A 16,027-nucleotide genomic window follows, 5' to 3' on the forward strand; every position below is an offset into this window, starting at 1 on the left:
GAAGTCGCTCAGTCGTGTCCGACTCTTTGCGACCCCATGGACTGTAGCCCACCAGGCTCCTCTGTCCATGGGATTCTGCAGGCAAGAATACTGGAGTGGGTTGCCATTTCCTTCTCCAGGGGATCTTCCCAACCCAGAGATCGAACCCAGGTCTCCCACATTGCAGGCAGATGCTTTAACCTCTGAGCTACCAGGAAAGACCTGGCGTTACATTTATACTTATACCTATATATCTCCTATTGGTTCTATGTCTTTGGAGAACCCTGACTAATACAGACTAAAAAGAGGAACCAGCAAAACAAGCAAAACCCCAGAAGGAACAGTCCACAGCGGAGGAGTATCTAACGCCCTGGAAGCTAAGCTAAGAGTTTCCTTCTCCTTTCTGTTTCTCCTTTCTTCACTCTCCTCTTCCATCCCAAAACTGGAAGCAGTAGCTGGTGGAAGGAAAGAAACGTGGGCAGGGCTGTGCTAGCAGGGTTTTTGCCTCACCTGTGTTTGTGCTGTGACCACTTACTCACCACCCAAAGGTGTCTCCTCACCTTCCACTTTTTATTCAACGCCTGGCAGCTAAAGGGGCTTAGAAGTGAATGGGTTCATGCACTGACTTCTGGATTTTCTAGTCTTCAAGAGTTTGCTACCAGTGGAGTAGAGTGGTAATACACAGTTGATATGGGTTCAATTGTCTTTCCCATCTATTCATATGTTAAAGTCTTAGCCCCCAGAACCTCATATTGTGATGTCTGTGAAGACAGACCTTTAAAGAGAGAATTAAATTTAGGTAAAGAGGTCATTGAATTCCTTAGGTCTGCTCACCTGACGTCTTGGCTTTTGAAAGTTATACCCATGACAGCAAATAAAAACCAAAATACAGGTAGGGTGAAAGAGGGTAAGTTGGAGAAAAGATGGAAAGATTGTTTGAGAAGGACCAAAAGCAAAAGGAGATGGTGGTGGGAAGGAATGAACTCCGCAGTTTTCCTGGTGTCATCATGGGCAAGACTTCAAAACCAGGCACAAACCTTTCAGTTACACACACACACACGTACACACACATACTACATAGCTTTAGCATCCTGCAATCACCGCTCCCAACCCAAAGGAATTATCTGATGGTTAGAATCTGTACTCTTCTCTTCCACAAACTATCACACAAAGTTCAAGGAGAACATTGTGTAAGATTATTTTATTTCATGGGGCAAAGATTCTGTCATACGCAACTGGATCCGCCTGAAGCATTAGAAGCCGACTACAGTAAACACATCTGATGCATGTTCATGCTACCGTATGAACCATCCCTTTTCCTTCAGAAGTGTTGCTTGTTATTGTAGCTCGTGGTAACCAGGCAACATGCAAGGGCAGGCGCTGGCTCTGGGCTCCCTGTGGGGCAACCTGTTTTTCCCACCCTCCTCTCCAAACATATTCTTTAGCTAGTGAGGCCCATTTATCAAAAGTCTTGTGGTTTTCATGAAGAAACCCCCTACACATTATAGCTTTTGCCTCAAATCACCAGAAAACTTACACTATTTTGGTTAATATCCATTTAAGAGCAGACAGAGGAAAAGAATATCTATGATAACATGGAATCGTCTCAATCCCCAGACGGCTCTTCCCGCCCAGTTGGACCTGGTGACCATGCACATTCTTCTGGGTTAATGCAAGCTTGGAGAGCAGAGGAAAGCTGTGTGGGCCTTGGCTGACTGGCTCTCCCTTCAAGAGCCCTGAACATCATCTCCTGCCTTTTCTGACAGCTTGGCAGCTTTTCACATCGGGGAGAGCTTGATGTCATAGGAGACCATGTTGAAGTTGTCCCAGGCGAAGAGCTTCCTCTCCAGGGGGTTGTAGTCGATCATGCTGCTGTACTTGTAGCGGTTCTTGAACGGAACAGTCAGGGCCTTGCTGCTCCCGGTGCCCGTGTCATAGGCGAAGTTGACAGTTGCGTCGGGCGAGGAGTAGCTACTGACCGTGTACAAGGTGCCGCAGATGATGAAGGCGTTGGCGACGGACTGCTTACGGATGTTGGTCTCCCAGGTCTGTTCGAGCTCCAGTGTCTCGGGGTTCAGCTTGGAGAGGACGATGGCGCCTTTGGCCGCCTCGGTGCTGTAGATGACCCAGAGGCCTATCTCGTCCACCGCCAGGTCGATGTCGGTGTAGCCGCCCCAGGAATAGGGGAACTGCCCGTGGTAGCCGGCTCCGGGGATCTCCTTCTCCGCCTTCAGCGTCTCGGTGCGCAGGTCATACCGGAGCACTGTCCTGGACTCGGCTGCCTGGAAGTAGAGGCTGCCCCGGTAGACCACGGCGCCCGTGCTCTCCAGCGGCCTGGGCAGCACGTGCACCTTGGACGGGTAGCCCTGCGTGAACTGCCTGATAAGGTCGTACTCAAAGACCTGGCGGATGGCCGTGCCCACGGTGTCGATTCTCCAGGTGGTCTCCGGGGTATAGGGGAAGGCGGCCTGGGGGTCTCTCATCCACACGCCGTACTTGCCGGTGATTGTTTCAGCTGTTCTCAGAGTGATGGGCTCTCCTACCCAAACGAGTTCTCCGCATCCTGGTGAATGAAAACAAAACAAAAACTGTATTCACCATCGTTCCTGGATGTGGAGCATGGCAGAGCTCACAGAAGTGAGAACCCCAGAGGCAAAAGGTCCAGGTTTAAACCTAAGCTTTTCTTTCTTTTCTTTTCCTTTGTGTTTGTGTGTGTGTCAGTGGCTCTGCTGCTGCTGCTAAGTCGCTCCAGTCGTGTCCGACTCTGTGCGACCCCATAGACGGCAGCCCACCAGGCTCCTCCATCCCTGGGATTCATCCCTGGGTTGCCATTTCCTTCTCCAATGAATGAAAGTGAAAAGGGAAAGTGAAGTCGCTCAGTCGTGCTCCAGCCTCAGCAACCCCATGGACTGCAGCCCGCCAGGCTCCTCCGTCCATGGGATTTTCCAGGCAAGGGTACTGGAGTGGGGTGCCATTGCCTTCTCCGCTGATTACTGTTAGGTAGGCAGCCCGCCAGGCTCCTCCGTCCATGGGATTTTCCAGGCAGGCGTACTGGAGTGGGGTGCCTTGCCTTTGTCAGTGGTTCAGTGGTGTCCAAATCTGTGACCCCATGGACTGTAGCCTGCCACGCTTCTCTGTCCAAGGGATTCCCGAGGCAAGAGTACTGGAGTGGGTTGCCATTTCCTTCTCCAGGGGATCTTCCTGGGGATCCCCAGGGATCGAACCCACATCTGCATTGCAGATGGATTCTTTACTGTCTGAGCCACCAGGGAAGCCCCCTCAATTTTCAGATATTATAAAAATTCAGTTGTTGTTGGGGAGGAAACTAAGGCACACGAACCCCTACCCCAGGCCTCTATTTGCCAGTCCAGAGAAGCACAAATGGGTGGTTTCAGATTATGAAAAATCTTTTTCCATAATACTCCAAACTGTCCTCAAAAGTTCTCCTCAAACTTTATCCTGGCTAATGAATGACATTAAAAGCTAACACTAGTAAAGTGTTAGTGAAAGTGTTAGTCTCTCAGTCTTGTCTGACTCTCTGCAACCCCATGGGCTGTAGCCCTTCAGGTTCCTCTGTCCATGGAATTCTTCAGGCAAGAATACTGGAGTGGGTTGCCATTCCCTCCTCCAGGGGATCTTCCCGACCCAGGGATCAAACCCAGGTCTCCTGCACTGCAGGCAGATTCTTTATCATCTGAGCCACTAGGGAAGCCCCAACCCTAGTAAATAAAATGCCAAAAAAACAAAACAACTAAAAAAAAAAAAACCCTGGACTTTGCCACCTGCCACTTGTGTGACTTTCAATAAGTTACTTTACTCTCTAAGATTCAGTATTCTCATTTGTAAAGGGAGATAAGAGTAATGTTTTGGGTAGTAAGGTGTAAGTTTTCCATGTAATTATACATGTTAAGTGCTTGGTATGGAGTAAAAATGCCCAGGAAATATTATTTGATCACCATGTATTATGAATCCAAGTACATCTGACCTTTGAACAACACAGGTTTGAATTATATGAGTCCATTTATACGTGGATTGTTTTCAATAAATACTTCAACTTGGTATTGGTTGTAAAGATAAAGGCTGCACAGAGCACTTCACACTGTATTTGTATATTTTTCTAAACCTGGGCAAGTTCTCTTTATGATTTTTATGTCTGGTTTATTTCATTATTTTAAATAGTGAGATTAAAATCAAGTCATTACAATAATCTCAATAAAAAAAGTTCTTCAAGCCCTTCCCCAATGGACCACATACTTCAACCATTATTTTAATACAATAAAATCTGAATATGATTTTTAAAATGAAAAGATAGTTGAGAACTATTTGAATCACAACACATCTCTGTATTATAATGGATATCTCAATCTCCTTAGAGAAAGTGGAAGCTCTTTGTTGCCCATATCTCAAGGAATCTTATTTTGAATATTTTAAAACTCCCCATCCTCCTGCATGCCTTTCTGTGCTAGCAATAACTGTCAATATTACAGATAGTCCCTGTTTCTAAAAGACACAGTCTTCATCATCTTAAAGTCAGGCTTTCAGGGAACACCTTGGAGAGGGGCAATGCTACTTTTCCTTAGCACCCAAAATTAAAGAAAGATACCTTTAGTTAACAATATGCTGGGATGGTACATGGTACCTGTCTGGCCCAAGATAAAGATATGAAGGATCTACTTGAAAAATGTCATTTTTCAGATGCAATCCATTCTATATGACAACCAAGTGGGAAAAATGGATACATCTCTCATCTTCCCCTGGGGCAGTGCAGTCTCCATGATAAGTGTAAGTGACAAAATACAGAGGTTTGCCAGGAAAGACCGACTCCCTGCCAGTGTACCCTGGAAAGGGAGCAGAAAAGGGCTTCTGCTCTTTTCCCCCTTTCCTGCCTCTGCTCCCAGGGAGGTGACTTGTCCACCTGCCTCCCTCATAGTGAACTGACCAACTCTGAGCACAGAACTAGACCATGTGGGTACAGAAGAGGAGAAACTTCACTCCATACCAGTGCCTCCCTCTTCATTCCTGGGATGACCGGACGGGCTCTCCTTCAAGATTTGGGAAGCAGGAACCTCTGTTAACTCTGACTTCAGTTCCTGGAAGTCCACGTTCTCCAAATTCCATTTAGCAACTATATTAAAAGAAAGAGGCAAGATTGTACCATGAGGAAGAAGGTCTAAGGCTAGACTATATTGAGGATGGGATTTAAATAGGGTTTCAAAGATATGACCGTGTTTGAGATTTGTTTTAAGATAATAAGTGGGATTGGGGAGGAGGAAGGACAATGAAACAAGACTGGGCTGTGTTGACAGCTGTCACAGCCTAGTGATGGGTATGTAGGGTTTGTGTTGCTCTACTTTTGTGAATGCTTGGAAAATTCCATAATAAAATACTTGTGCATGTGCACTCAGTCGCTAAGTCATGTCCGACTTCTTGTGACCCCGTGGACTATAGCCCGCCAGATTCTTCTGTCCATGGGATTTTCCAAAGAGAAATACTGCAGTGGGTTGCCATTTCCTTCTCCAGGGAATCTTCCTGACTTGAGATTGAACCCTCATTCCCTGCACCTCCTGGGAAGCCCATAATAAAAAGCTCACATATAATAAATTGGATAGCAGCATGCCTAGCACAGAGTATAGTATTCAAAATAAAGTAAGCTTGTACACAGTTAAAATGGTTCCCACTAGAAGGTCTGACTTATGAGTAGGTGAGGTCTGATGCTGGGATGTTGGGAAGATCCTTAGCTTCTTCTGGGATGCCTGAAATTCAACAATGAACAAATTCCCTACATGACTTATTTTTTTCCCTTGTCACAATACAGATGTGTCTGTAAGAAGTAACATGTTAAGCTTTACATGCTCAGCTGCAATATTCTGTCAGATCCCTTTCCAAAGCTAGTTGTGGACAAGAAAGGATTCCTATAGGAATTTGGTGGAGGGTTTGAACCATGGAGAAGGGGAGAGGTGTGGATGACATTGGTTAGATATTAAGTTACTGCTATTACTACTTTGATTAGCATTATGGCCCTTGAATATAATAGGAGCAGCTGTTTTAAAATGTAAGATGGATTGCAGTTCAGGTATAGTGAGGCCACCAGGCTTCCCAGGGGGCTCAGTGGTAAAGAATCCACCTGCAATACAGGAGTTGAGAGTTCGATGCTTGGGTTGGGAAGATTTCCTGGAGGAGGAAATGGCAACCCACTCCAGTATTCTTGCCTGGGAAATCCCATGGACAGAGGAGCGTGGCAAATTACAGTCCATGGGGTCAGTTACAGTCCATGACTCAGACTAAACAATAGCAATGGTGAGGCCAACAGATCAGGAGACATTGCCATTGAAAAGACAGTTGTTATACTCACTGATCTCTAGAGGAGGGGGTACGCCACTCCACAGGGGACCACCCAGGGTAGCACCAGGATGGTCAGGAGGGAGGGGGAACATGGGCGAGCACTTTACTGTGATTTCCAGGGGAAGGAATGAATGAGGCAGGATAAGCAGGTTTAGAATTGGTTACTTTGGATAATTTCTGCAAGGTTTTGAAGTGTAGGAGCTGTCCCTAGGTGTCTGGTACCTGGCCCCCATTGATCAGGGTGGAGGAATAGTGGCCCTGAGTGTGAGTTTGAAGGAAGAGTGGGTAGGTTGTGGACTCTGGATTGGTTGGTTTGAATATGAAAGATGTGCTTACAGTTGAGTCATTTACTATCATTAGGAATACTACCCTGTGAGGGGCAGTCCCTTCTGTAGCAGCAAGGCTGAGATGTCAAAGTATTGGAATAAAAAAGATATGCTTAAATCATCGGCCTTTTCTCTTGCTGACCATCTCAGGCAGTCTGACCTGGCTCCCAGCCCAGCGTTCCCAGGTATGCAGGACAGTGGAGGAGGGTGGTCAGTGCAATGCCTGAGGCTACAGCCCAGAAAGTCAGGAAGACATTCTCTGTCTTTCATCACTTGTTAGCTTAACCCTTCTAAATTGACCTCTCAGGTAATGGAACTCAACCCTCCTGGATGTGCCCACATTTCAGTCATCTTAAGCCACACAGTCTTTCACATTTTCTCATGTCTGGAATCAAGGTTCCTTCTCATGGTTGCTGATATTTAGCTTCAATGAAGCTCTTCCCTGGTGGCTCAGATGGTAAAGAATCTGCCCACAATGCAGGAGACCCAAGTTCAATAACTGGGTTGGAAAGATTGGAAAATGAAATGGAAACCTACTCTAGTGTTCTTGCCTGGAGAATTCCATGGACAGAGGAGCCCGGTGGGCTATAGTCCATGGAGTTTAGTTTCAGTGAACTACAGTACTAGAAATGTTTCTCCCTGGAAGGAGGCAGGGAAACCACCCAGCTAAGAAGCCCTGAGGCTTGGGCTGGGCCAGGGCGCTGGGGGTGGTATTTTTGTGTGGCCCCGCAGCACAGCCAGCCCTGACCCAACCTGATCCCCATCCCAGATCCCAACGCAGTCTCCACCCTGCCTTTAGTGCAGCTGTTCAGCTGGCCTCCTGGAGACTGTGACTGCCCTGGGGATGGGGGTGGGGGGGGCACCATCCTCACACCTGGGGATGTTCCTAGACTGGGCTGCCTGAGGGGTTAAAAGCTCTCAGTCAAAATGTGTAACCAGCTGAGGTCATCCTGGTTATGCACCCAAACTCCAGGGGTAACTGGGAATAGCCCTAGGGGTGTGGAAGGTCGTCATCGTCTGCAGCCTTGGCCAGCGGTTGATCCGTCCCGTCAGCCAGCCCCTCTGGAGCACCTACGAGGAGCAAGGCTACTGCCTCTGCCGCTGCGTCGCTTCAGTCGTGTCCGGCTCTGTGCGACCCATAGACAGCAGCTCACCAGGCTCCACCATCCCTGGGATTCTCCAGGCAAGAACAGTGGAGTGGGTTGCCATTTCCTTCTCCAGACGTGCAAGGCTAGATATGGAGAAAAAGGGTGAAGAAGATACAGTTGGTTCCCTGGTTCCCTTCAGAATTTCCAGAATTCCCACAGTCTGGCAAGTCCTCTTGGCCAAGAAGTAACATGGGTTCATTTTGGGAATCAGAAACATTCAATCCAAATGGTTCCTTGGGAGTCTTGGGACATTAATTCGGTTCCCTGAATCGCCTCCCTGTCTGCAGAGCTGTGGAGGTGAGGTTTCAGGTGAGCAAGAAAAATCATCGCAGTGGCATCTGTGCAAAGCTAGAGAGTTCCCTCACCCCTCCCTAGCTCCCCGTTCGTCTGCTCCATGACCCACAGTTGCCATCCATTGAGGGTCACTGTGAGCCTACCCTCCCCTGCACCTAGTTCCTTCCTCTGTGCATCTGACACAAATTATTTCACTCTCTGAATGTAACTAGGATGGTCATATAATTCAGTGAGAAATTTTACTGAAAAAAAGATGTATAGTGATAAAAGTAGAGGCATATACCTGCCAGTCTGTGAGAAGAAAGTTAAGAAAAATGGGGGGCTTTGCTGGTGGTTCAGTGGTTAAGACTCTTTCAATGCAGGGGGACCCAGGTTCAATCCCTGGTTGAGGAACCAAGATCTTGCAAGCTGTGTAGTTCAGCCAAAAGAGAGAGAGAGAAATAAAAAAGAAAAACCCCATCTTTAGCCACAGGGAATAAAGAAATGTGAAGGGGGAGGAACCCAAAGTTACGTGCATTTCCTCAGGTAACTTCCTTGAAGACAGCTAAAGTACTGGCACCGAAATACTGAAAAACAGTTTACTTGTGAAAAGAGATGATTAAGAGGTATTTATAGCTCCTTCCACATTTCAAAGCAGTTTTATATACATTATTTATGTGATCTGTTGCCTTCACAAGTTTTAGAGAAATAGAATAAGGCTTTAGAACTGCAGTCTGCACCTAATGTAACTATGGCCTCTTACTCAGTGCCTCCTATGAGCCAGGTACCATGCTAGGCTCTTCTATTCCACATAGCAGTCCTAAAAGGGAATATTATGATCCTCACTTTGCAGAAGAGGAAACAGGCTCAGAGAGGTTAAGTTACTTGTCCAAGGTCACACAGCTGGTAAGTGGTGGGACTGGGACTTGAACCCACATGTCTCATGGCCATGGCATCTGTGAACCTTTCCACCCTGTGGTGGGGTTGTGTGTCAGTTACACATGTGTTGCCTGTCAGTGCTGAATGCATAGATGACGTACCCTTTCATAGATGCTCTCTAAAACACAAGGCATCTCTCTTCTAAAGTGAGCACAATGCTAAGCTTTCTCAGTAGAGGGTGCTGGAGGGACACTGCAGGGGAAGTGGGTGGGTCTCCTGCAGGGGCTGGGCTGGAGGACACCTGGTGGAGCCCTGCCCAGGCAGGAGTCCAGGACCTGGTTCCTCTGTGACCTTGCCACCTCAGATTGGTCATAACCTTTCCACAGCCCTCGCTACATGGCACCCCGAGTCCCTGCACAGACACCCCCCTACTCTCTGGACCTCTGCAAGCCCCCACGCTGGTTCTGCAGGGTTCCTGCAGCCTGGCTTAGACTCAAGAGGTGGCCAGTCCAGCTGCAGCTCAGGCTAACCGGCCAGCCTCTCTGCTGTCTCATGGGTTGAAACCTGCCTTCCTCCATGAAGCCAGGACCATTCCAAGTCTGTGCTCCCTCTGGTTCCCTTCACTCAGACCTAGGGTGCCATGCAGAGTTTACTTTATCTCATAGTTGCTCCTCTTTCATCAGTTGTTCTTTATGTGACACATCCCTGACCTAGTCTGCTGTGTGGTTTCTAACTCCAGTATGAACCCAGACTGCTACCAGAAGCTCTACAACAGCCTGGAAGATGCTGCTTAGCTCTTTGGGGTGGGGGGTGACCCACGCCTGGAGCTGACTCAGATTCCAGCGGGTGACTCATACACGCACAGCTCCCAGGCGGTACACCCAAAGAGCTATCTTGCCATCAACTCTTCTCCCCCTACACATGCCTGACTGGTTCCCAGTTCCTTTCCTGGTCCCACCAAGGCCCTCAGGGCTCTGACCAGGGGCCTTTCTCCCTGCCTCCCCCACCCTCCATCCAACCCCTTTAATCACTTTTTGCAGGAACCACGCCTCATGGCTTTCTTTGGAGTAAACAAGAATCACAATAAAATATAATGTCAGATGATAGCTTCCAGAATGACTGCAAGGCCAGTTCTCACTTGGCAGGTGGGATGGCTGGCTTGCAAGCCTGCTGGCTGCTGCGTGGCTGTCAGCCAGCAGCACCTGGCAACGGTCCAATTCCCAGAGCAGAGCCAGGCATGAGAACTGGAGCCTGTGGGAGGGGATACAGAGCCCAAAAGGCAGCGGAGCTGTTGTGTGAAGGGGCCTGGCAGGGCCAGAAGTCATACTTTCCTAATTCAGTCCAGCCATGTACCAGCTGTGTGACTTTGGACAAGTTTGAGGAACTCTCTGACCCTCAGAAGTCTTAGCTCAAACTGAAAATGAAATGGTCTTCAATAAGAAATGTAACAAAAAGCTAAAGTTTCTCTGGAATGTTTCAGAATCACTCAAATTTCATTCTGAATGTGTGGGGGGAAACAAAAAGAGGTTATGAAAAGATTAAGAACTATATTGTATCAGACAGCTAAAAAGTTTTAGGGGGTTGTTTCTGTGAAAATCCAGTCTTTGTATGGTTGAAAAGTTCATATCGGTTACAAAATTTTGGAAATATTTTCTTCATGCTCTCTCCTGACTCCCTCACCACTGCTTTATAGACACATGCTAGAGAGCTTAACCTAAGCTGATTAACTTGCTTGCATACCATGCACACACACACACACACACACACAGAGGCAATATATATATAAGGTACATAAGGTTTCATAACATATATATCTATATGCAAATGACATTATAATCATTAGTGTAGCTATTTTCTATCTGCCTAAAAAGTTAGGTCAGTATTGTATACATGAAGAAGATGAGGAAAAAGAAGGGTGCTGACGAAGTCACAGGTTGTCATGAATACTCTAGGAAACTGAAGATTTGCTAGCAGACTACTATCCTGAGTGCTGCTCCAACACCTATTGTCTCTGGAATCAATGCGTGTTACAGAAACGATACATATGTGTTGATGTTTTGATCTATAAATGACAGTTTTAAACCACAGTGGAACTCAAGCAAAAGAAGCCCTTCGTAGTTAGAGTCCATCCCCTGGCTGGTCACCGTGTGCCAAGCACCTCAGTGCATGCTCTCCACTTTACCTCCAGTTGGTGGTCATTCTCTGCATCCTGCAGTGCAGGAGATCGGGGTTCGATCCCTGGATCGGGAAGATCCCCTGGAGGAGGGCATGGCAACCCACTCCAGTGTTCTTGCCTGGAGAATTCCATGGACAGAGGAGCCTGGAGGGCTCTGCAAGAGCCAGCCTGGTGCCCCCATCTGTGGATCAGGGAAATGTGATACATCCCATGGGATGGTCCTTGGCTGACAGAGCACGGGGTCCAGGGAGGAGTGCTCCCCTCCTCTGCTGCATTCCGCTCCTCAGAAGTCTTGTGGCGTCGAGCCATTGCTGCTCACCATGGGGACCCGCTGGAGAGTGCCCCTCACCGCCACCCCTTGTTGGTTCTCTTTCCTTCCCTGTCACATGCCCCCATCCCCGAATCTCCTCCCTGGGATGTGGTCATACAGACGCTGCCCACATGCTGGATTCTGTTCTCTGAGATGACCAATCCAAAGCAGAGGAGAAATAAAGGGGGAAGTGGGGCTTCTCTTGTGATACTAATTTTTCTCTGGTAATCTGTGTTTTCTACTTAGGGGTTATTTAAAAGATTTCCAGACATTTTTTTTTTTTTTTTTAACTTCTGGGCTGGGCTGTGAGGCATGTGGGATCTAATTTCCCCACCAGGGATCGAACCCATGCCCCCTGAAGTAGGAAGCAGGGAGTTTCAACTACTGGACCACTTGGGAAGTCCCTCCAGACATCTCACTACAAAACTATTACTACAACATTTTATACGTGTATTTTATTTCAACTCGCACACACACACACACATGCAAAAGCAAGTGTCTTCCATAATTCTATGGAGACTTTTTCGCTATGTAACAATTACCCAATAAAGTGGTGGTGACTATTTGAATTACAGGTGGAGTAAGAAAAAGTCCCCCTTCTTAGTCCCCGCTTCTTTCCTCTGCTCACTCAGGAAGCTCTCACCCCCAGCCTCCATTCCCCAGGTATTGCCCCTCCTGCATATGTACACCCACACCTGAGGCCCAGCACCCAAGCACCCTCAAACCTAGGACCATGAAGCACATCTTTTGTTCCAAGTATTCCTTTCCCTGTCACTTCAATGTAACCCTTTTGTCTTTCATCTTTAGGTTCTACAAACCAGAGGTCCCATCAGGGTCCTAGGAGCCACTGAACCTCTAGGTAGGGCTGAATTCTAGTCCCAGCTCTGCCACCAGTGGGCTGGCAGCTGGGGACCACCGAGTGACCTCTGTGGGCCTCAGTTTCCACGTCTGCCCAAATGAGCCAGAGATGCCAGATGCTCTCGAGGCCCCCTTTCCAGCTCTACATTCTTGTACTAATGTAATATCCTGCTCAGGAAAATCCCACTGCTAGAAAAGAGCTTCCAAGTCTGGACTTCACTCTAATAGGCTGTTGTCTTTATTTCAAAAGTAGAGCGGCTGGAAGGACAAAAAGAAATATAAAATCAGAAAACACGTAGAATAAATTTCCAAAGATTTGTTAAATGACCACAAGACAACAAAAAAAAGTTGCCTCCATTTTCATAAACACACACTGCTTTTGTTCATTCAATAAACAGTCTGAAATACATAATGCCTCATTAACACTCATAATCATTAATAATGATTCTTTCATCAGTGCTCGAAGACTTAAGTTCAACAAATCTTAGCTCTATCACTGATCAGCTCTTCAACCTGGGGTCCCTTGGCATCTTACTTTCCTTCACTGTAAAATTTAGGTGACTTCCTTGATGGTCCAGTGGCTAAGACTCCATGCTCCCAGTGCAGGGTGTCTGGGTTCGATCCCTGGTCAGGGAACTAGATCCCATATGCCACAACTAAAGATCCCGTGCACTGCAAACAAGACCCAAGGAAGCAAAATAAATATACATTTTAAAAAAGAAAATTTAGAACTGAGTCTCTCCCAACTCTAGCAATATAAAATTTTTAAAAGTCCTTTATACCTTAGAGTCATTTCACTTGAACCCCACAAAAATCATTATTCATCATAGGAATTTTCATTGCCATGTTATAGGTGAGAAACCAAGATGCAGAGACTAGATGACTTGCCCGAGGTCATACCCAAGCATCAGCTCTTAGGTTTTCTGATCTCACACCTGCCTCTCTTTAGAAAAGTTTCCCATCATCTTATTTTGAAGATTTTCAAACCTTTAGAAAAGTTGAAAGAATAGTATTAATACAATAAATCCCCATGTGCTGTTCACTTAGATTTATCAATTGTTCAGACTTTGTCACTTTGTATTCTTTTTCTTTCTCTCTTTATATATTCATAATCTTTGTCAGACTATCTATTTTAAACTAAACTGTAGACATTCTGACACCTCACCCCTAAGTACTTGAGTAAGTGTCTCCTTAGAACAGGGCTATTCTTCATAACCACACTACCATCTCTCATCCAAGAAACTGAACATTAACCCAGTAATGTAATCTGACAAGCAGTCTATATTCAAATTTCTTCAAGGATCCCAAACCTGTTCTCTGCAGCTTTGTGCCCCTGATGCAGGAGCCATTCCAGGGTCACGCACTGCACTTGGTCACTTCATCTCTATGGTCCCCTTTAATCGAAAACAAGGTCTCCCCCCACCTCCCTTTTTTCCTTTCTTGATGTCAACATCTTTGAAGACTCTGGGGTAGTTGTCTCATAACTGGATTTGCTTGTTTATTTCCTCAGGGCTGGAAAACTTATTAAACAGCAAATATTTGGGAGCACAATTTCACAAAAAGTGACAACAATACTGTCTTCCCAGCTATTGGGAAGAGTGCCCCCGCCCCCAGCCCAGACACTCAGGGACTCACCTTCTGGCATGGGCAGGATGAACAGAACAGCATCTGAGGTAGCAAAAGCCACCTCAAAGTGACTTAAAAGTAGAGGTTCTCAGACTGAATCAAGAGCAGGAAAACTTCCAACATCAACCCTGTTAAAATGGCAATACTACCCAAAGCAATCTACAGATTTAAGTCAATCCCTATCAGATTACCCAAAGAGCAGGAAAACTTCCAAAACAACATAGCGAGGGAACACACAAAAGGGTTGCTGCCTCTTTGTTTTGCTAAGGAAGGACAAAAAAAAACCCCTATCACCTATAATCATTTCATAAATAGAGGGCATTTTAACAACAAAAGGCAAGAATCAATAACCTCTGAACAAAGATTCACAAAAGGATACTTTTCTAAAAGGAGAGTTGGCAACTTTCTATTGATCGTGTATATAGGCATCTCATCTGGTCCTTCTATTTCTTATTTTGCTGTGAATGGTGAAAACCGTCATGGGTGAGCACAAGAACCCAGAACCACTAACCTCAACAGAATTTTCAGGAGCTAACGTACTAGGAATATGTGCAAGTGGTTGCTTTGCCCTCCTTCATTGTCTGCCTCATGCTACATGAGTGGTCTCCGGGAGAAAGGACAGGGCAGGAAGGACAGGCCTGGGCCACCTATAACAGGCCACCATGAATCCTGTCACCTTCACCCCACATCTTTACCTTCCCTGGAGCCTGATGGCACGTCCTGAGAGCTGCTGTGGGCCTGGGGACACTGGCCCCTCCTCAGGCTTGCTACCTCCTGGCTGCTGCTTTCCAGCCTCCTGGCCAGATCCTCGTTCTCCGCCTGCAGCTGCCTCTTCTCCTCCTCCAGAGCCGACTTGTCACGGACGAGGTTGCTGTAGGCTGACTCCAGCTCCCGGGTTTGGGTTTCCAGCTGTTCTCGCTCTCTCCTCAGGGCTTCCAGCTCGGTCTGCAGCCCCTGCTGGGTCTCCAAGGGCGCAGCAGGCTGGCCTGAGGTCAGGCGGTGGAGGAGGGCCTCCAGGGAGCTGAGGCGGGCCTTGGTGGACTCCAGGGTCGCGCGCTGTTCGCTGCTCTCTCTCTGCAGCTCCTGGATGGCCGACATGGCCTGGCCCTGCTCAGGGCAGCTGGACTCACTGGGGCTGGCCACGCTGAAGGTGTACTGGCATCGGCCACTCCGGTCGTTGGCCTTCTGGAACTTGGCTGTCCTGGCCCCCACACCCCCTACCAGGCAGGCCAGCAGTAGCAGCTGGACCGCTGGCATCTTGGGACTGTGGTGGCAGCGATGTGTTCGGAGGCCTTCAGTGCAGAGCCTGGGCGAGGCTCCTCAGACACTCTCCCCTCGCCGAGAGGTGTCTGGATGGGTGGCCTTGCTGGTTCCTGCCCCAGCTCCACAGAGACTCATATATGCCGGGAGCCAGCCCTGCGTGGGGGGAGAACGAGGTGGCCACGTGAGGCCGGGTGGGGCCATGCACAGGCCGGCGGGGGGGTGTGTTTTCACACTGCCAGCAAAATTCTTAAAAAATGACCTTCCAGAAGTCTGTTTTGAATTTCTTTTAAAAAAGAATGCCGCACTTTCCATAGCCCACACCCCCAACACAGTCGCTGTATCCCGGGCCTGTTTTCTCACACACCCTCACACGTGCCCACCTCATCCAGCACCACTACTTGTGAATCCGTTTCAACAAGGATTTACTTCTAGTTCATATTTCCATGTACTCTGCAAACTTTCTCGAGAACCCGCTTGGTGTCAGGCTGTGTCCTAGAAAATGAGGATACATCCATAGCTAAGACAAGCCCCTCTGTCCCTGTAGCAGTCACAGAGATGAAAGCAGCTGGTACAAGAGCAGAATGCCACCAGGTTTCAGGGAGTAGCCATCCTCTAAAAGCAGTTAGAAGCAGAATTCTTCCCCTGTCCCTCACTATAAAACAAGAGTGGGTGTGTCTCCGGAAGGACTTTCTGACTTCAGTCTTGCATCTCAGGCACCAAAGTCAATGATCACCTCTACACTAGTTCTCTTACTATGAGTGTGCACTCGTGCGTGTGCAAGTGCCATCAGTCTCACTGATGACATCTGTGGACCCCTTTCCAGGAAGATGTTTTTAAATGCATATAG

General features: G+C 47.6%; 1 protein-coding gene across 2 annotated transcripts; it reads right to left on the reverse strand.

The window, feature by feature from the left end:
- On the reverse strand, positions 1,164-15,325 carry MYOC (myocilin). Of its 2 annotated transcripts, XM_005690644.3 has the most exons (3): positions 14,613-15,325; positions 4,979-5,104; positions 1,164-2,542 (listed from the first exon to the last, which is right to left on the reverse strand). In XM_005690644.3, the coding sequence occupies exons 1-3, from the start codon at positions 15,172-15,174 to the stop codon at positions 1,758-1,760; spliced, it is 1,473 nt and encodes a 490-aa protein (XP_005690701.2). In that variant the 5' UTR covers positions 15,175-15,325; the 3' UTR covers positions 1,164-1,757. The 2 variants fall into 2 exon arrangements, with proteins under 2 accessions (XP_005690701.2, XP_005690700.2); XM_005690643.3 differs by lacking the exon at positions 4,979-5,104.

This window comes from Capra hircus, chromosome 16 (assembly GCF_001704415.2).
Source record: "Capra hircus breed San Clemente chromosome 16, ASM170441v1, whole genome shotgun sequence".
NCBI lineage: Eukaryota > Metazoa > Chordata > Mammalia > Artiodactyla > Bovidae > Capra > Capra hircus.